Source organism: Natrix helvetica (genome assembly GCF_964273705.1).
Source record: "Natrix helvetica genome assembly, chromosome: 4".
Taxonomy (NCBI): domain Eukaryota; kingdom Metazoa; phylum Chordata; class Lepidosauria; order Squamata; family Natricidae; genus Natrix; species Natrix helvetica.
Window position 1 is genome coordinate 128,976,749 of NC_138550.1, and position 20,417 is coordinate 128,997,165.

The 20,417-nt window shown below is 40.7% G+C and overlaps 1 protein-coding gene across 1 annotated transcript; it reads left to right on the forward strand.

Annotated features, from left to right (window-relative positions):
* Positions 1-295: 295 nt before the first annotated feature.
* On the forward strand, positions 296-19,842 carry LOC309392198 (DGAT1/2-independent enzyme synthesizing storage lipids-like; the record flags this gene model as incomplete). Its single annotated transcript, XM_081953221.1, has 6 exons — positions 296-623; positions 3,423-3,587; positions 7,619-7,812; positions 9,808-9,868; positions 14,021-14,160; positions 19,738-19,842. 6 exons carry the CDS (start codon positions 296-298, stop codon positions 19,840-19,842), a joined length of 993 nt encoding a protein of 330 aa, XP_081809347.1.
* Positions 19,843-20,417: the final 575 nt, after the last annotated feature.

The following is a 20,417-nucleotide window of genomic DNA, read 5'->3' on the forward strand; positions in this document are numbered from 1 at the left end:
AAAGTCATGGTGCCATTTTTTGGAGAATAGCAGCAGTACTGTAGTGGTGGGGTCCTTTTACAGTGGATTTATGGATTTTTACTGTGGATTTTTTTCATGGATTTATGAAAGAGGAGGGTTAAACAGAACCTATAAAAATTTAAGTGCAATCAAATGGTTTATAAGTTATGAATTTAATTTGAAAAGAGTAATGATGAGTTTGTCTGTGTTTGTAAGGCAAGCTGATAAATAACACCATTTTCCTCCCACAAAATAAATCAGGATTTTCCCTCTTTCTCTTTTCCCCCCATTTGACATGAATGAAAGGAAAGCTACTATGTTGAATACATCTGAGTATGAATCTATGACATGGTTTCTTCACATGCTAAAAGACTGGATTGGTTTTGGTTACTTGGAGGACTTTGTGAACACCGTACTTCAGCCTCTACTGCTATTACTAGTATTTTTTCTGCTTATCTATTATGTAACTTCAAGCATTGTCTTAGTTTGCTATGCATGCACATTTTGTTTATATATTTGGAAGAAAAAGTATAACATAAAAGGAGACTTTTCCAATGAGTTATGGAAAATACCAAAGCAAAGGATGGCAAATTTGGTGACTTTATGTGGAAAGATATGGCATGGTAAGTAGTTACTTAAATAGCCTCAAGATAATCAAGAGGGTAGAAAATATATTCCAGTCAAGAGTCTTCACTTGTATGTGGCCCACAGATTGTCTAATATTTCTTGAAACAATGTGCTGTGTGAAACTTGCATTGTCTATTTTATATTTGCATCAAAATGATGCAGCATAAATATAGTCATAAGTGGTAATATAATAAAGTCAGCCCCAAAGCAGTCAGAGAACCTAAATACATTTAAAACAATAACTCCATTTTGCTGGGATTTAATCTCCTTGTTCCATCAAAATTTCAATGAAGCTCAGATACTTGATCAAGTGGGAGGAGGTGAGAGAGATATATATTCTTACAAACTGTTTCATTTTTCAAGATTAAATTAATTAATTAATAATATTAATACAGATATAGGTTTAAACAATGGAAAAACGGATTGCAAAGATAATCACAGTGATTATAATAGTCAAATGAAAAGGCAAATTAAACAGTAAGGTAATGAGGAATAACTAATGAATCTCAGATACATCATTAGGAATTTAGAGTACTGCAAAATATTCCATGCCCAATTTCTAATCAAAATGTTTCTGTATTAAAGTTTAAAAATATTTAATTGACACAATTAAAACCAATAAGAAAGAAAAGAAATTATAACTGGTGAACAATATATTAAGACAATACTGTAGTTAACACAAACACTGCGTCAAATTTAAGTATAAATTCTAGAGCCATCATTTCAGATATTGAATATTTTTATCCATGAAAGTTTAACCTAATAACAGTAACTTCAACTTGCTGGGGTTCAATGTCACCCAATTTTGTATCCAGATCCTAACTAAGTCCTGATAGTGAGTCAATATACAGGTAACCTTCCAGATTCACAACGGGACATTTAGCAACAATTCAAAGTTACAACAAACCCACTAAAAGTTACTAACAAACCTATTCCAGAGTTCCAATAGTTACACACACACACACACACACACACACACACACTCTTCCATGTCACATGACGGCATTTGGGATGGATTTTTTTTTTGGCTGAAGTTTACTTCCATTTTCTGGCAACAAATGCTCATTGGATAAAATGGATTTGTTTAACAACTGTCACAAAAAAGTGTTATATTTGGACGTAGTCACATAGCAGCCTCTTAATGAACACTATGACTTATGACCATAATTCCAGGCTCAGTTATGATTATGATTATGAGGACTTCCTATTAGTAGAGACTTCTGCACAGCTTATGAGTACAATTGGGTTTCATAACAATGTTAATGATACAAGACTCAAAACAGACAGATGACCTCCAGAGTTAGTTTTATATTCTTTCCCCCTTACTGATCTGAATTGCCCATGAAGGAAGGTAGAATTGGAATCTCTTCAATACAATACCTTCAATCTCCAACCAGCCAAGAAGTATACCAGTAGTTATCAAAGGACTGGGAGGGGTGTACTATCTCCTTCCAGCCCTACATAAGGGTTATCCACAAGAGCAAACATTAAATGTTGACCCCCTGACTAGTTAAAAGTCAGTAGTATAGAGAATCTGTTTCTACTAGAGTGCTATATAGCTGGGCCTACAATCACAGTTTCAATATTTTCTTTTTAAAGGTAGCTCCACGGGTGGGTTCTAGCCAGTGTGTTTCTACCTGTTTGCTTGTGTGCATGCTTTGCGTGTATGCGCTGCGTGCACATGCACAGGTCAATAGAAATTGTTCTGCACATGTGCAGAATTCCAAAACAAGTTATGGCGGCAGCAACTACGATGACCAGAGAGGCATGGCCAGCCTGGGTCGCTGCCGGTTTTGCGACCCAGGCCGGCATACCACTACCGGTTCAATTGAACTGGGCCGAACCAGTAGGAACCCACCTCTGGGTAGGTCCAATGCTGGGAGATAGTTGAAAAGAATGATTGGATTGAGAATGGAGTACACCCAAACTTCCTTCAAGATTCCACATACCACCCCTTTTTATGAGGCACCTCAGAGAATAAGCCCCTATACATACCCATGTTTTAGGTAAGAGCCAGAAGTACACAAGTTAAATTCTCAGATGCCAAACAACATACCAGAGAACAATCTGTCTACTTCATCCAAATCAAAGACAGCTTCACAGTCAGGACTTTGCTTGTGAATAATCATGAAATTATTGAATCTGAGTTACTGGTAAAGTACTATACAGACCAGTCATAGCACCTAGCTAATCTCGCTTATTACCTTCTTCCAAAATTGAATAAAGCTGCAGAACAACAGAAGCATGTTACAAGAAGTAATTAAAGTTTTGCCACACTTTTCATAATAACACAAGTTCAGTTTGGAGCTTGTGGCCATTTTGGGCAGGGTTGAGAGATTTTTCTTTCTATTGAAGAAAAATCAAAACTGACAGATGACTTCCACAATTTGTTTTACGTTAAAGAGTAGAGAAGAAAAATCTAACCCTGTGGGACTTGATGCAAGATGGCTTCTCCTCCCTCCCCCGCTTGCCTTAATTGCCCATGATTGTCAGACACTGGCATCACATAGAAAAGTGATTTTTTAAAAAAGATTTAGAGTAACTTGCTATTATTTACAGCAAATGCGTCTTGCAGCAACCATTCAGTGTTACAATTTAGCATTTTTAAAAAATCTGCCAGATATGTTTAGAACCTGATTCCCAGTATTCTTAGGAAGAATTTGGTTATGCTGCCTGAAATTGCTGGTAGAGGTCGCAAAATATCTGGTTAAGAAAAGATCCTACCCTGCATTATGTATTTTCTCTGTTATAAATGAATTTACTTCATGAATCCTACAAACAATTACTCTTTTCAGGTTATGAGGTCATTGGTATGGAGAATCTACCACAAGGACCAGGATTGATTATTTATTACCATGGAGCAGTAGTTTCTGACTATATCTTGCTTATAGCTACAGTCTATTCAAAGACTGGAAGAACAATACGCTCGGTGGTTCATTGTTTCTTTTATTTAGTACCAGGTAAGGTATTTAAAATTACAGGTGGTTCTCTTAGTTATTACAATTAGGACTAGCAACTTGGTTATTAACAAAAGGGTAGCTAAATGACTATATTTATGATCTTACTTCAGCTTTCTTTTGCTTTACAAATTTGTAAGAACTGGTTGCAAAATTACTTTTTCATTGCTATTCTAACCGTGAATGGTTGCTGCAAGAAGTTACTGTAGATAATAGTAAATTACTCTAAATCTTTTTTAAAAATCATTTTTCTAGTGTGATGCCGGCATCTGACAATCAGCATGTCTTCAAAGATATGCAAAAAGTTTTAAAGGGACTATTAGAGCTTTGCAACTTGTGCTCCAGAAAATCAGCTATAATCCACTAGCTTTATTTTGTTATCTTTTAAATATCATTTAAAACCTGGTAAGTTGCATTCAACATGCCAGGAGCTCTAACCTATCATCTGATTAGGTAATACAATACAATACAATACAATACAACACAACACAACACAACACAACACAATACAATAGTAGAGTTGGAAGGGATCTTGGAGGTCTTCTAGTCCAACCTCCTGCCTAGGCAGGAAATCCTATACCGTTTCAGACAAATGGCTATCCAACATCTTCTTAAAGACTTCCAGTATTGGGGCATTCACAACTTCTGGAGGCAAGCTTTTCCACTAACTAATTGTTCTAACTGTCAGGAAATTTCTCCTCAGTTCTAAGTTGCTTCTCTCCTTGATTAGTTTCCACCCATTGCTTCTTGTTAATACCACTTTATAATGCCTTGGTAAGGCCACACCCTCAGGTGCCTTGGAGAATAGTTTGATTCCCTCTTCTTTGTGGCAGCCCCTGAGATATTGGAACAATGCTATCATGTCTCCCCTAGTCCTTCTTTCTCTTAAGCTAAACATACCCAGTTCCTGCAACCATTCTTCATATGTTTTAGTCTCCAGTCCCCTAATCATCTTTGTTGCTCTTCTCTGCACTCTTTCTAGAGTCTCCACATCTTTTTTACATCGTGGCGACCAGAACTGAATGCAGTATTCCAAGTGTGGCCTTACCAAGGCATTATAAAGTGGTATTAACACTTCACGTGATCTTGATTCTATCCCTCTGTTGATGCAGCCTAGGACTGTGTTGCACACTGCTGGCTCATATTTAAATGGTTGTCCACTAGGACTCCAAGATCCCTTTCACAGTTACTACTGCTGAGCAAGGTACCACCTATACTGTACCTGTGCATTCCGTTTTTGTTGCCTAAATGTAGAACCTTACTCTTTTCACCATTGAATTTCATTTTATTAGATAGTGCCCAATGTTCAAGTTTGTCAAGATCCTTCTGTATCTTAAGCCTATCTTCTGGAGTGTTGGCTATTCCTGCCAGCTTGGTGTCATCTGCAAATTTGATGAGTTCCCCATTTATTCCCTCATCCAAATCATTGATGAAGATGTTGAAGAGTACTGGGCCTAAAACAGAGCCTTGGGGTACTCCACTGCATACTTCCCTCCATGTAGATGCAGTTCCATTGAAGACTACACGTTGAGTGCGGTTGGTCAGCCAGTTACGAATCCATCTGGTGGTGATGCTGTCTAACCCACATTCTTCTATTTTATCTAGTAGTAGGTTATGGTCTACCTTATCAAAAGCCTTACTGAAGTCCAAGTAAACTATATCAACGGCCTTCCTCTGGTCCACTAATTTTGTCACATCATCAAAGAATGCAATAAGATTAATCTGACATGATCTGTTTTTGACAAATCCATGTTGGCTTTTGGCTATTACTTTGTTTGCTTCTCGGTGTTCCAAATTCGTTGCTTGATTATTTTTTCCAGAATCCTTCGTGGTATTGAGGTCAGGCTGATAGGTTTGTAGTTTCCTGGATCTAATTTTTTTCCCTTTTTTGAAGATGGGAACCACATCAGCTCTTTTCCAGTCCTCTGGTAGTTCCCTGGTGTTCCAGGATCTCTGAAAGATATAATTCAGTGGTTCTGAGATCTCGTCTGCTAGTTCCTTCAGAACCCTGGGGTGTAATCCATCCGGTCCTGGTGATTTGAACTCGTCTAGGGTAGACAGGTGCTCACTTACCATTTTCTTCCCTATTTCAATTTGTGTTCCTAATCTGATTTTTGTGGTGCTGCTTTTGATAGGTTGGACTGTTTTATCTCTTTGTGTAAAGACAGATGCAAAACATGAGTTAAATAGTTCTGCTTTCTCCCTGTTGCTTGTCACCTTCTTGCCACTTTCTCCTATCAATGGACCGATTGTTTCCTTAAATTTTTTCTTGTTTTTAACATGTTGGAAGAAGCTTTTTTTGTTTGTTAATTTTTACTTTTGTGGCAAGCCTTTCTTCATTGTGAGCCTTAGCTTTCCTCACTTCATCTTTACAGGCTCGGGCTATTTGCTGATATTCTGCCTTAGTTATGTCCCCCTCCTTCCACTTTTTATACTAGATTCTAGATCTAGGTCCTAGATTGCAAGATTGACAATAGCTAAGATAGTCTTTATCCAAGAATGGTGTGATCCAAAGAGCAAAATCTGTCTGAAGAATTTGCTTTTCACTTCCTGCAGTGACCTTATTAAGATTCAGATAGGCAACTTGTTCGCTTTTGTAATCTGCAAGCTACTTAGAACATGTGGTATACAGTAGTACTGTAGCTATAGTAGTTTGGAAAGTCTCTTTGAATGTCTCCAAATAGCTTGCCCAATGATTGGCAGTTCAGTTTTCTTCTTTGGGGATCAAATGGGGATTTGTTATTTAAACTATTGTCCTTGCCAGACAAGATTAGGTGAACTAAGGGTTTTTGCCCCATTGGAAAACAAATTACTTCCAAGAAGGAAAAGCCAAAGTAAAATTTCATATTTTTCTTTCATTAAAAAAAGTACTGGATAGCAATAGTTATCCTACCCCTGATCACAGTGACCAGTTCAGCTATCAGAAGATTTCCTTTATGAGAAAAAGATACTTCAAAATAATGTGTTCACTTCATCCCCAAAGGTGCAAGAAGAAATAATAAAGAGAATGCTTCTTTTTCAAGAAATACTGATTTTGTCCCAGAAAGAGAAAGTTTGATTTCAACTGCTGGTTTAAATAAATCTAAATATGTTCTTATACAGTGGTATGTTGGTATTCATCATTAATTGGTTTTGGGACACATGAAGAGTACCAAAAACAATGAGTATCAAACAATTTTTTTCATGAGACATAATATAATAGTCATAAGGTAAACAACATCAACAATTTCTAGCTTGAGTGTCAAGTACCCAACAAAAAATGAATACTGGTACAAAATGTTCACATCAAAATGTGTTGTGTACCAAATTTGATGAGTTTCAAAACAGTTGAGTAACAAGGTACCACCGTAATTGCATACGAAGATACATTATAGAAACAGAATGAATTCACCATACTATAATGGGATAGAGAAAGAGAGAAAACGTCACAGAAAAAAATCTCCTGCTGCCCTCCAAAAAGAATTTGACTTTTCTTGACCTGTACTTAACCATGTAAGGAGAGCACTTTGGTGTAGTGCTTAAGTTACTAGGCTAGGAACTGGGAGACTATGAGTTCTAGTCCCATCTTTGACACAAAATGACAAGCATGATCTTGAACCAGTTACTTCATCTGAGCCCTAGGAAACAGGTGATGACAAAACACTTCTGAAATTTTGTCAACAAAACTGCTGAGATTTGTCCAGGAACTTGCCAGAAGTCAACTTCTATGTCAAGAAAATTATATTACAAAGAAGATTTCTATATCTCTCTAACCATTGTTTGGTTTCCATTGAACAGAAAATGTAAGGAGTATCCTTCATTGTGTCTTGCTCCTGAATCCCTGACTAAAACTGGGGAAAGGAAGCATTAACAATGAATTCCACTGAAAACAACTCCAACATTCACACAGTTGTCCAAGTTGAAACAAGGACAGATATTGTCATTTTGTATCTCACCCTTTATCTACCCCCAATTCTATTTTGAGACATTTGGATAATATATTTGGTATAAATTATATTCATATACAATGGTTTATTTCCTCCATATTTTTACAGGTATAAAACTATGTCTTGATATAGTAGGTTGCATCGAAGGCAAGCAAACAAACTGTGCTGACGTTCTGAATAGAGGCTACTTAATAGGAATAGCACCTGGTGGATTGAGAGAGCAAAATTTTAGTAATGAAAACTACAATCTGGAGTGGAATAGCCGTACGGGATTTGCTAAAGTGGCTTTAAAAAACAAAGTGGTAAGTGGTCATGTACAAAGAGTTGATCTATAAATGTAATATGTAGAGTATTCTCTAAGAGTTCTAGATGGAGCTGCCTTGGCTTGTAAGCTAAAGATGGTCTAGAACAGGGGTCTTCAACCTTGGCAACTTTAAGCCTGGCGAACTTCAACTGCCAGAATTCTGCAACCAGCAAAGTAAAGCTGTCCTCCAAGCTTAAAGTTGTCAAGGTTGGAGACCCCTTGGCTCTGGGAGTTGCACATTGACTTCTAAGTACAAACCATGCTGCTTCTTGTACCCTGTAAAGCCATAGATCATGGGTCATAGATCAAACTTGCCACGTCACGTTGCCATGATGTGACATTTTGCGACATTTTCCCATTTGCATGTGACACCTCTGGTCCATGGGCTGTCAGTTTGACCCCCCCCCTGGCATAGATGGTTTAAATCTGTTTTTTTAAACTGTCTTTCTGCAATTATCTTTACCTGTCCTATGAGAGCAAAGAGGTGATTACCCAATGCCACCTTGTGGGATCTCAAAGCCAAGCTCTCTCTGTTGCCATCTGGAATATCATCCTCTTGAAGGTTTGTCTGGCCCAACCTTAACATCTTTTAGAAAAGGTATAACAAACTGGCTTTTCAAACAGAATCCAATGTAATTTGTAAACTCAACATGTGAAAAATGTTTGATTGGTGTATTTCTCTCCAGTGCTCTGTATTTTATGGAACTTTTTGCTATTTTATGGAACTTTTATTGTTTTTCACTGTTTCAATGCTACAGACAGCTCTTGTTTAATCATTCATCACTTTATCATTGTTCAAAGTTGTGACAGCCATGGTATGGGTGCTTTCTAGCCCATAAAGCATATCTTCCAATGTAAATAGTCACATTTCTCCTCTGAGGTCATGTGATGGTCTGATGACCTGTTTAGAACTCAGCATATCATTCCACAGTCACATGACTCCAGTTTGAAAAGGGTTTTTTTTGCTGTTTTCTGACATTTTTTACTAGTTTTGACCAAAAGCCATTAATCCTTTAATGACTGCAGCATTTGCTAACAACCGCAGTGCTTGTTTAATGATTGTCATGAAAGTCCCAAAGGTGTTTTTCAAGAGGCAACTGACATTCTTTGTTTTTCCTTGAAGACACATTTCACTTCTCAACCAACAAGCTTCTTCAGTCCTTGGGACAAACATGAACTGGATGAGTGACACTCTCCATAGACTGCTTAGAAAAAGCCAGAAATTTATTTCGGATCACATGGATGCCTAATTTACAACCATAACAACTTATAACTGTAATTTAGAACTCTGTTAGGGCCATAAGTCAAGGACTATCTATATGCATTTATCTTTTGATTTGGCAGCTTATATATCTAAATATGAGGGACCCAGTGGCTAAGACGCTGGGCCTATCAATGAACTCCCGTTACTTGTCCCAGCTTTTTGCAACCTAGCAGTTCGAAAGCATGTAAAAATGCAAGTAGAAAACATAGCAACCACCTTTGGTAGGAAGGTAACAGTGTTCCGTGCGCCTTCGGTTTTTAGTCATGCTGGCCACATGACCACGGAGATATCTTTGGACAGCACTGGCTCTTCACCTTTGAAATGGAGATGAGCACCATCCCCTAGAGTCGGGAATGACTAGCACATATGTGCGAGGAGAACGTTTACCTTTATATCTAAATATATAAATACAATTTCTAGTTGCAGAGCTCATCAGAACATACAAACCACAATGGAGTGGGCCATTTTAAAACAAACATTTTATAATATAGCATTGTCAGTAAATATTCTCTTATGGAAATCTTGTCAACAACTTGTACATATTTCAACATATAATAATACCTATTCCATTAATATATAACATTGGCATTTATTCTAGAAGAGCAGGAATAAACAAAACCAATTTGCCTTAAAACTGGTGTTCCTTAACAGCTCCAATATAAACCAAAATGCTTTCTCATATCAGTTTTTTATTCTTGGGGGTTTTTCCCCCTGTATTTTTCTTTCTAGCCAATCATTCCTATGTTTACAGAAAATGTCCGTGAAGCATACAGGACAATTGGAAACACAAGTGAGTTTAATTTTCGGATGCCTTCCTATATAATTAATTATTTAACCCTCAATCATTGTATTTGCTTCCCCCCCCCCCTTCTCTCTCTGTGTGTGTGTCTGTGTGTGTGTGTGTGTGTGTAAATGCCCGTGAATCAGTTGAGAGATGAAGTAGATCAAAGCTGAATCAGGTAAAGGTGTTAAGATCAGTTGTCCATAAGGGCAAAATGACTTCATGGTCTAAAGAGAAAGGAAATATTGCTTCTTCCCTTAGGGACGAAATGGCTGGACAATTAGTTTTTCTTCCATATTAGCAACAAAACAGCATTTTTTCATTTCCATTTTTCACATTTCCAGATAGCTAGTAAGTTGATTGGAAGATAAAGATCCATTTCTCACCCACGCATCCTGTCCCCTAAGTCCCCAATTCACACTTCTGCCTCAGGTCTGCTTGAAACCAGTTCTACACTAGGAAGGAATGGGCCTGCTCCTCAGAGAATAACAGGTGACAGGAAGTGGGCAGAGCTCTATTTCTATTTTATGTCCAATGGATCTAAGCAGAACCCATGCAAAGAGCTTGAGGATAACATCTTGGAGTACCTTTTTTTGTGAAATAGTGGAGAACAAAGTAGCACCAGAGGAGTACAAAACAGTCAGTGGTGGGTTTCAATTTTTTTTAGAACTGATGGCCTGTTTTGTGGGAGTGGCTTGGTGGTCATGTGACTGGGTGGGAGTGGCTTGGCAGTCATGTGACTGGATGGGAGTGGCTTGGCGGTCATGTGACCAGGTGGGCATGGCCAAGTTGGAAAATGTGGTGAAACTCACTTAACAACGCTCTTGTTTAGCAACCAAAATTTTGGGCTCAATTGTGATCATAAGTTCTCTTTCTTTTTTTTTCTTTTTTTCTTTCTTTCTTTTTTTTTCTTCCTTCCTTCTTTCCTTCTTGTGTCTCTCATTCACTTATTTTCTTTCTTTCTCTTCCTTCCTTCCTTCTTTCCTCTTCTGTCTCTCCCACCCCACTTATTTTCTTTCTTTCTCTTCCTTCCTTTCTTCTTTCTTATCTCTCTCTCCAACTTTCTTTCTTTCTCTTTCTCATTTTTTCTTTCTGTCTCTCTCTCATACAAACACACACACACACACACACACACACACACACATCATTTACCTAATGTCTGCTGCTGACAGCTCTTCAAGAGAAGGAAGGACTCCTGCCTTGGGAAGGAGTTGGACTAGATTACCTCCATGTTCCCTTGCATCCCTCTATGTTCTCTGTCCCATTTAGTCACAAACAGCCTCATTCACTTTAAAGTTGGTTGCAAACTCCACTCAGCCTGCGCGTGTCTTGGTCCCACCCAAGGAGGTGAGCTGTGGGGCGGGAGAAAGGGGGGAAGTCTGTGGCTCCATGTCTCTCGATCTTCTTCCCCACTTCAGTTCTGCAGGCGAGATGTGCTGCTGCTGAGGTGGCGCAGCGGTGGTTGCGGCAGCGGGGGAGTCGGGGCGTTGCCTGCCGAGCAGTGCAACCCACAGGTAGCCCAGGACCAAAAGTTGCCCCCACCACCAGCACTGCAGAATTTGCTAACTATATCCACTCATTCGATGTGATCCTGCTTCAGGAGACCTGGGCTTGTGATAAGATATCCTTTTCAGGGTTTACAGCCATTTCATTGGCCGCTATTAGACAATCTACGGCAGGGAGGCCTAAAGGTGGTGTAGCTTGTTTGGTCTGTACTTCTTTGAAAGTGGAGACAGTGGAACTACCCCCCTGTGGCTCTTTAGCTATGGCGCTTTTAATTAAGAAAGGACATAGTAAACTGTTAGTGTTCAATGTTTATCTTCGCCCGGCGAGGAAGCAAGCAAATATCAAGGCTCAATGGGGCATGCTGGAGAACTATATTACCTGTATGGAAACAAAATTCCCAGCGATGTACATACTAATAGGGGGTGACTTTAACGCCCGTCTGGGAGCTCAAGTCCCCCCAGCAATAGAGGCACTCTACCCCCAAGAAACCCTCCAGGCCATAGGTCATCTGACTTCAGCCAGACATTCTAAGGACGAATTAACAAATTTTGCTGGCATCCAGTTAGCCCTCCTAGCAGCCCAACACAACACGATAATTCTTAATGGGAGTACCCTAGGTGATCTGGCTGGCAAATTTACTTTTAGTTCCTTACGTGGGAGTAGAAGGGGGGAAGTCTGTGGCTCCATGTCTCTCGATCTTCTTCCCCACTTTGGTTCTGCAGGCAAGATGTGCTGCTGCTAAGGTGGCACAGTGGTGGTTGCAGCAGCGGGGGAGTCGGGGCGTTGCCTGCCGAGCAGTGCAACCCACAGGTAGCCCAGGAGCAATAGCTGCCCCCACCACCAGCCATCCTGTGCCTCCATCCATCGCTCGCTACCACTCATGCTAGAGGCAGAGGAGGCGTGACGTCAGTGACGACAGCCGAACGGGGGCAGCGCTTTGGTGGGCGCTGAGGGAAGGAAGGAATGAAGGAGGATGCAGGCTCCTTTGCCTCAGCTACATGACCTCCTTTCATTCTCTGTCTCCCTACTTCACTTGTTTGGACAGCAGAGAATGAAAGGAGGTCACATAGCCAAGGGCAAATGAGCCTGCAGCTTCCTTCCTTCATACATTCGGGCAGTAGGGAGGGCTTTTTCACACGCCCTCTTACTTTCTCCGAAGGTGTGCGAGAAAGCCCCCCCCCCTGCCCGAATGTGTGAAAGAAGGAAGCTGCAGGCTCATTTGCTCTCGGCTACATGACCTCCTTTTGTTTTCTGCTGCCCAAACCAGGGAAGTAGGGAGACAGAGAACGAAAGGAGGTCACTTAGCCAAGGGCAAATGAGCCTGCAGCTTCCTTCCTTCACACATTCGGGCAGAGTGGGCGGCTTTCTCACATACCTTCTTTCTTTCTCCAAAAGCGTGCGAGAAAGCCCTCCCCCACTGCCCGAACGTGTGAAAGAAGGAAGCTACAGGATCATTTTCCCTCAGCTACACAACCTCCTTTCGTTCTCTGCTGCCCGAACGAGTGAAGTAGGCAGACAGAGAACGAAAGGAGGTTGCGTAGTCGAGGCAAAGGACCTTGCAGCTTCCTTCCTTCACATGTTCAAGCAATGTTGGAGGGCTTTCTCGCACACCTTCGGAGAAAGAAAGAAGACGTGCGAGAAAGCCCCCCCCGCCTCTCAGAGGCAGGGTGATTTGTGAGCCAGACAATCAGTGAGCAGCGGGCGGGGAAAGCATGGTGCAGACAGGCGGGGTGAGCGAACGGTGACCGGACGGGCAGGGGGAGCGAGTGAGGGGGGGCAGGTGGGAGGGAGCATTCCAGTACTCTGCCCCCAGATGAATGGGTTCCAAAAGGTACACTAAATTTCACAAATGGGTTCTAGCGTACTGGTGCGAACCAACTGAAAACAGTAAATGCTGTTCCTATTTTTAACAAGTAGGAGAGAAAGTTTCATATCAATTACCTAGATGTTGGCAATACCTTGCAAAAAGATCAGTCAGTTTCTAGCTCTTTGACTTTGGAGAAACAGGTTAGAGAGAGTGTTGACACTTTTTGGATTTTTGGTGTTGAAGAACATTCCTGGAAATATTGTGAACAGCAAAAAGAAAATCACATGAATCAAACAATTGAACCATCCAGCAATTGAATCATCAAACAAATCAACCCAGAGTTCTCACTCAAGGTACAAATGGCGATACTCAAATTATCCTACTTAGAGCATCTCATATAAAGACCTACTTCTCTGAAAAAAGTCTGTAATGATGGGGAAAGTGGAAGGAAAGAAAAGGAGATAGCAGCAGCAAAACCCAAAATAGAAGCAGTCACAATTTTCCACCGTGTTTTTTACTTGCCACCTTGGCATCACAGATTCATCCATCATTTGAGTGGCTTTTGGCCACAACAGCAGAGAAAATGTTTTCCCCACTCAGCTGACCCTTTGGGTTTAATTTGAATATTATTCTGCTGTGGGTTTTTCCCCCTTTTAGTATCATAGATAAATATTCCAGTCTGAAGGTCACATTCTACAACTTTGAAGAGGACTGCAGAAGTTAACATCATAGTTAATTTCTCCAGTTTTAAGATGCAACATAACATTCTTTTTTTAAAAAAAATAGAGATGTCCACAGCCTTATGAATTAATTATTTTATCTTCCACTTTGTTTTATTTCTTCTACAGGTCTATCAAAATGGTTGTATGAACACTTTCGATTTCTTGGTCTCCCAATATATGGCGGGTTTCCTGTCAAACTCCGCACCTACATTGGAGAACCCATCCCATATGACCCAAATCTAACTGCTAAGGAGCTAGCTGAAAAAGTAAGCAAACTTTTCACCAAAAGTCACCTCTTAAAAATATTGGGTTTTTTTTTCTGCGTAACATTTTAGTTTTCAAATACAGTCAGAGATGATAGTTATTTTATATATTTCAAACAATGTGTGTCCAAATTCCCTCTTTCAATGATTTTTTTATTGATTATGGTGAAATTAGGAAAAAGACTAATTGAAACTAAGACTTTGAATAATGCCACACAAAAATTAGCATTGTACTTAAAAATTTCTTTAATAGAAAAGGAAAGTACTTTTCATCAATATCTCCAGCTCATCTACATCTCTCCATACCTCTCCTGTCCTCATGACCTTCCTTCCAAACAACATGTTAGAAGTAGCCACAGAATCTGAAGCTTTGGCCAGCACTCTTCCAGTTCCTTCCCTTGACTTGCAGATGTGTGACATCAAATCCAAAAATGATAATCCTTTTTTTGCTGTTTGCTTCCCACTCTGACATATCTCTTCTAAATATATTTACATTTATTCAACACTAAATTTATTAAATATAGATATTTGGATAATTACATTCATTGAAAAATAAGCAAAGTTTGAGTTGATTGGAGAAGGGAAAATACTATCAGTATCTAAAAAACAGTGAAGCAAAATGATGACATGAAATGTCAGTTTGAGATAAATATGTGGAAAGAGGCTAAAGCAGATCATAAAGTTCTAAATCGGATTTGTTAAGAAGTCTTGCCAGATAAACAGTTACCTGTTATGATCAACTAATTCTGTGAATTCACTTACCTTCCCTACCAGTTTGCAACTGTGAGTGCGCACACCATGCCTGTGCATGCGTATTGCTTTCTGTGCTTGCTCAGTGCTTGCGCATTACATTGAGGCAGGTGGGCAGAGCCTTCCGCAGATGCTGCTACCAGTTCACGCGAACCAGAGAGAACCAGCTAAATACCCCCTCTGCTGTGAATGTAGAAAGCCTCACTCTCAGGAAAACATTTGTAAAAGTAACCCATTATGGTCTCAAACTGGATTCCAGTGAATCCACACTGGAATTAAATTCTTCCTTTTGAAACACTCTGAAGGTTTCTTCATGACTTTGGAAGCACCTGTTGAACAGGGGATTGTAGGATTTGATCACCGGCAAAAATGCTTATCCAATGTGCAGTTGACAAACAATTGTATAGGACTCTGCCTAACTGAAACACAATAAATGCATTTAAAGAAATATAATAACAGAGTTGAAAGGGACCTTATAGGTTATCTAGTCGAACCCCCTGCTCAAGCAGAAGACCCTATACCATTTCTAATAGACGACTGTCCAGTTTCTACTTGAAAGCTTCCAGTGATGAAGCACCCACAATGTCTAAAAGCAAGCTGTTCCATTGGTTGATTGTTCTCACTGTCATAAAATTCCTCCTTATTTCTAAGTTGAATCTTTCCTTGATCAGTTTCCATCCATTATTCCTTGTCTGGCCTTCTGGTGCTCTGGAAAATAGGTTAATCCCCCCCTCTCTGTAACAGCTCCTCAAATATTGGAGCACTGCTATCATGTTACTCCTGGTCTTTTTCTTCACTAGACTAGCTATGCACAGTTCCTACAACTGTTCTTCATATGTTTTAGCTTCCAGTCAACTAATCGTCTCTCCATTCTTTCTAGAGTCTCAACATCTTTTTAATAGTATGGTGACCAAAACTGAATACAGTGTTCTAGACGTGGTCTTATTAAGGCTTTATAGAGTGATATTAGTACCTCACATGATCATGACTGAATCTCTCTGTTAATGCAACTTAGACATTCAACATAACCATGCACAAATTTAACAGAGACACTTGAAGAGAGTTTAACAATATGTTACAGAAAACATTTTTATGGATCACAATCTTCAAAACATAGGACATTCCTATTATTTATCTCCATGGCTATTGTAGTGGCAAAGGGAAGGTGCAGGGAGAAAGAAAAAGGACAAAAGGATGGTGGTGAAAGGAAGGGTGTGAGAGAGAAATGAGACAAAAGGCATCCAGCTAGAAACCAGGAGACTGAGAGTTGTAATACCATATTAGGCACAAAGACAGTGAGGTGACTTTAGGTAGACATTTTCTCTCAGCCCTAGGAAAGACATAATGGCAAATTACTTCTGAAAAACCTTGACAAGAATACTGCAGGCAGGGACTGTTTCAAACAGTTTCTGAGAATCAGACAGAATTCAACAGAATAAAAAAAATGATTAGAAAGATAACTCTTTCCCCAAAACAAGATGATTTTTGCAGCTTTCAGGACAGTATAACACATATGTTTACTCTATACTATCAGTTAACATATGTTGTATAACAAGAAGCTCTGATCTATCTTCTGTCTATAGAAATCATGTCAATTTAATCCAGAAAGTCTCATCTGTTCAATCATTTTGAATTCAGATCCACAGTTCTGGGAAGAAATGAGAATACTTAGAGACATGTCTAATACTGTAGGAGAGGAAAATGTCATTGTGATGAAATACATGCTGAAGCACTCTGTCATGGCTGCAAAAATGGCAAATACAATTTCAAGTTATAGAAGCTACTACTTTTATTCAGTTCTAATTTTCAAGATTCTGTCTTCTTTATTGGACTCCACAATTTAAGAATATGCCAGACAAATTGGAATAGATTTGAGAACAGTGAGGATGACAATGTAAACTGTCATCTTAAATGCTATTAACCCTGTGACTCTTGAGGGCATGGACAGGATTATGGGGAGACTCAGTGCTGCCACTTGTGTGCTGGACCCGTGTCCCTCTTGGTTAATTTCAGCTTCCTGGGAGGTTACACGAGGCTGGCTCCAGGCGATTACCAACACTTCATTGAGAGAGGGGTTCTTTCCCACTGCCTTGAAGGAGGGCGGTGGTGAGGCCCCATCTTAAGAAGCCTTCCCTGGACCCAGCCTTTTTAGCCAACTATTGTCCGGTCTCCAACCTTCGCTTTGTAGTGAAGGTTGTTGAGAGCGTGGTAGCACGTCAGCTTCCCAAGTACCTGGACGAAGCTGCCTGTCTGGATCCATTTCAGTTGGGTTTCAGGCCTGTGTACAGCATGGAGACGGCATTGGCTGCATTGGTTGATGATCTCCAGTGGGACTGGGACAGGGGTTGTTCCTCTGTCCTGGTCTTATTAGACCTCTCGGCGGCTTTCGATACCATTGACCATGGTATCCTACTGCGACGACTTGGGAGGTTGGGAGTGGGGGGCACCATTTTGCGGTAGTTCTCCTCCTACCTGTCAGATCGATCGCAGTTCGTGTTGACTGGAGGGCTGAGATCGACCCCAAGGTGCCTCACTTGTGGGATGCCCCGGGGGTCGGTTCTCTCACCTCACCTGTTCAACATATACATGAAACCGCTGGGCGATATCATCTGTGGTTTTGGGGTACGGTATCATGAATACGCTGATGATACCCAATTTTTCATCTCTACCCCAAACCACCCAAACGATGTCCTCGATGTGTTGTTCCGATGCCTGGAGGCCGTACGGATCTGGATGGGGACAAACAGGCTCAAGCTCAATCCCTCCAAGACTGAGTGGCTGTGGTTCCCGTCATCCCAATTTGTGCATCTTGTACCATCTTTGATGATAGGAGGAGACATTTTAGTCCCCTCAGAGAGGGCCCGCAATCTGGGAGTTGGCTTAGTTTAGAAGAACACCTGACGGATGTGACCAGGGGGGCCTTTTACCAGGTTCGCCTGGTACACCAGTTGCGCCCCTTCCTGGATCGGGATGCCCTGTGTACAGTCACTCATGCCCTCGTCCTTTCTTGCCTGGACTACTGTAATGCTCTCTACATGGGGCTGCCCTTGAAGAGCACCTGGAGGCTTCAGCTGGTCCAGAATGCAGCCGCGCGGGTTGTCATGGGGGTACTGAGGTGCTCCCATGTTACATCCCTTTTAGGCGGCCTGCACTGGTTGCCGGTTGTTTTCTGGGTGTGATTCAAGGTGTTTATTATGATCTTTAAAGAGCTCCATGGCTTAGGCCCAGGGTATTGCGAGACCACCTACTGCCACCGGTAGCCTCCCACCGCCCAGTACAATCCCACAGAGTTGGCCTCCTCAGGGTGCCGTCGGCCAGGCAGTGTTGGCTGGTGACTCCCAGGGAGAGAGCCTTCTCTGTGGGAGCGCCTTTCCTTTGGAATGAGCTGCCCCCAGAGCTTCACATAATTCCCGACCTCCAGTTATTCTGGTGTGCCGTAAAAAGTTGGCTTTTCCCACAAGCTGGCCTGGCCTCCATAAAATAAATTGTTAATTTTAATTGTTATTTTTAATTTAATTTTTAAATCTCATTGTAAATGTCTATTTGGTTTTTTGGATATTCTATTTAATCCTTCTTTTAACTTTTGTAATATGTGTTTTTATGTTGTACGCAGCACTGAGTCCTTTGGGAGAAGGGTGGCATATAAGTCCAACAGTGACGTGCAGTCAGGTGAGGCAAGTGAGGCACAGCCTCACCACTCTCATCATGAAAAAAAAAAGTAAAAGGAAAAAGCTGAGCTAGTTGCTGCCTCACCGTGGATGACTCTGCTCTCCCTCCCCAAGTGTAGTGACTTCCTCCCCAGGCCCCCATTCATTTCTCTCACACACACAGCTGGATAAAACTATATAAAAATCTAGCCCAGCTTCACTGATTACAAGTTTGAAAAGGCAACGTGGCTCCACCTGCAATCAAACTACACTTGGGGAGGGAGAGCACAAGTGAGCACTGAGGAGACCACAGGAGGAGGCAGGAAGCCAGGCAAAGAGCCATGCTGTAGTACACACACTTCCCCCCAGCCTCTTTCTTTTGGAAGGCTCGGCTTGGCTCCCCTCCGGCTTCTCTGCCTCTCCTCTCACCCCAGCCTGCCAGCAGGAGGTGGTGGGTGGGCTTTATTGTGTTCCAGGCATTTCCCACCCAGACAGCAGGCTGCATTTGCAATGGTGGAGGTGTTTGGGAAAGGCAGCAGGGGAATGGGGATGGGTGGGATGGCAGAGGAGCTGCTTTCAAGCCACTGGAAAAGATATCCAATCCAACTTTTGTGTGTGTGGGGGTTTGTTTGAGAGTGAGTGAGAGAGGGAAGGGGTAGGAGAGATAGTCCAATCCAACTTCTGTGTGTGTGTGTGTGTGTGTGTTTGAGAGAGGGGGAGGAAGGGAGAGAGGGAGGAACGAGGGGAAGGAGAAGGAGAAGAAAAAGAAAAAGAAAGAAGGAGCAAAGGAGAAAAACAAATGCTGTCGCTTTAAATTGGAACTGAGCATGCCTGGTTGTGGAATTCTGGGAGTTGAAGTCCACAAGTCTAAAAATATTTGAAACTCAGCACTGTGTCAGTGCCTCACCAGTCATAAACCTCACCGCACGTCACTGAAGTCCAATAAACCTAAACCTATACCTAAACTATGTTGGTCCTTGACAAAAGACTGAGGAAATATCAGACTAAGTTTTAAAGGAGGTCATACTAATTCTTATGGTTCAATAATGTAAGACATGGATCAATAAAATTAAGTTACGGGAAAGTCTTGTAAAAAGATAAGAAAATCTTTCTGAGAGATTATCTCTAAATGTATTTTTAAAAATGACTTTATGCTGTCATTTTCTTCTTCTGTATTTAACAGACAAAGATTGCAATTGAAAATCTCCGAGACAGACACCAGAAACTACCTGGAAATATATTAAGAGCTTTATTGGAGCGATTTGATAAAAACAAGAAAGATGCCTAATCTTTTTATATTTTATTATAGATTAATGAATTTTCCTCTCATGATTCATATCCATACATCCATTCTCAGTGCAATGTTTAAAATAGTTTTAAATTTATAATTTGCTTTCTTAGGCTATGGAATGAATCATGTTATACAATATTCTGATAAACTGTGTTTTTTTTTCAGAATAATGAATGGATACTATTTTCATTCTGTAAACAGACCAGTGACACATCTGTATATTTCTTTCCATATATTATATCCTCATATCCATGGCATATAACCAAAAGACAATGGGAATGTCTAGATAGACAATAGCAACTTAGTTTTGTTTGGTTTCAATGATAGCCTGTTCTCTTCCATCCGGATTTTTGCACTTTTCAAGCACCTGGTATAAACAGTTAAGAAATGGCCTTGATGAAGTTATGCCAGCTCCATTGTCAAGATTGCAGGGAACAAAATATATATTTAAATCCACAATAGATAGATATTATTTAGAAGAGGTCCAGACACCTGCCTAATTCACTGAAATATAAATAGGAGTAGGAGGTATAATATAATCAGACTCACGAGATTGAGCTCGGTCTCACCAG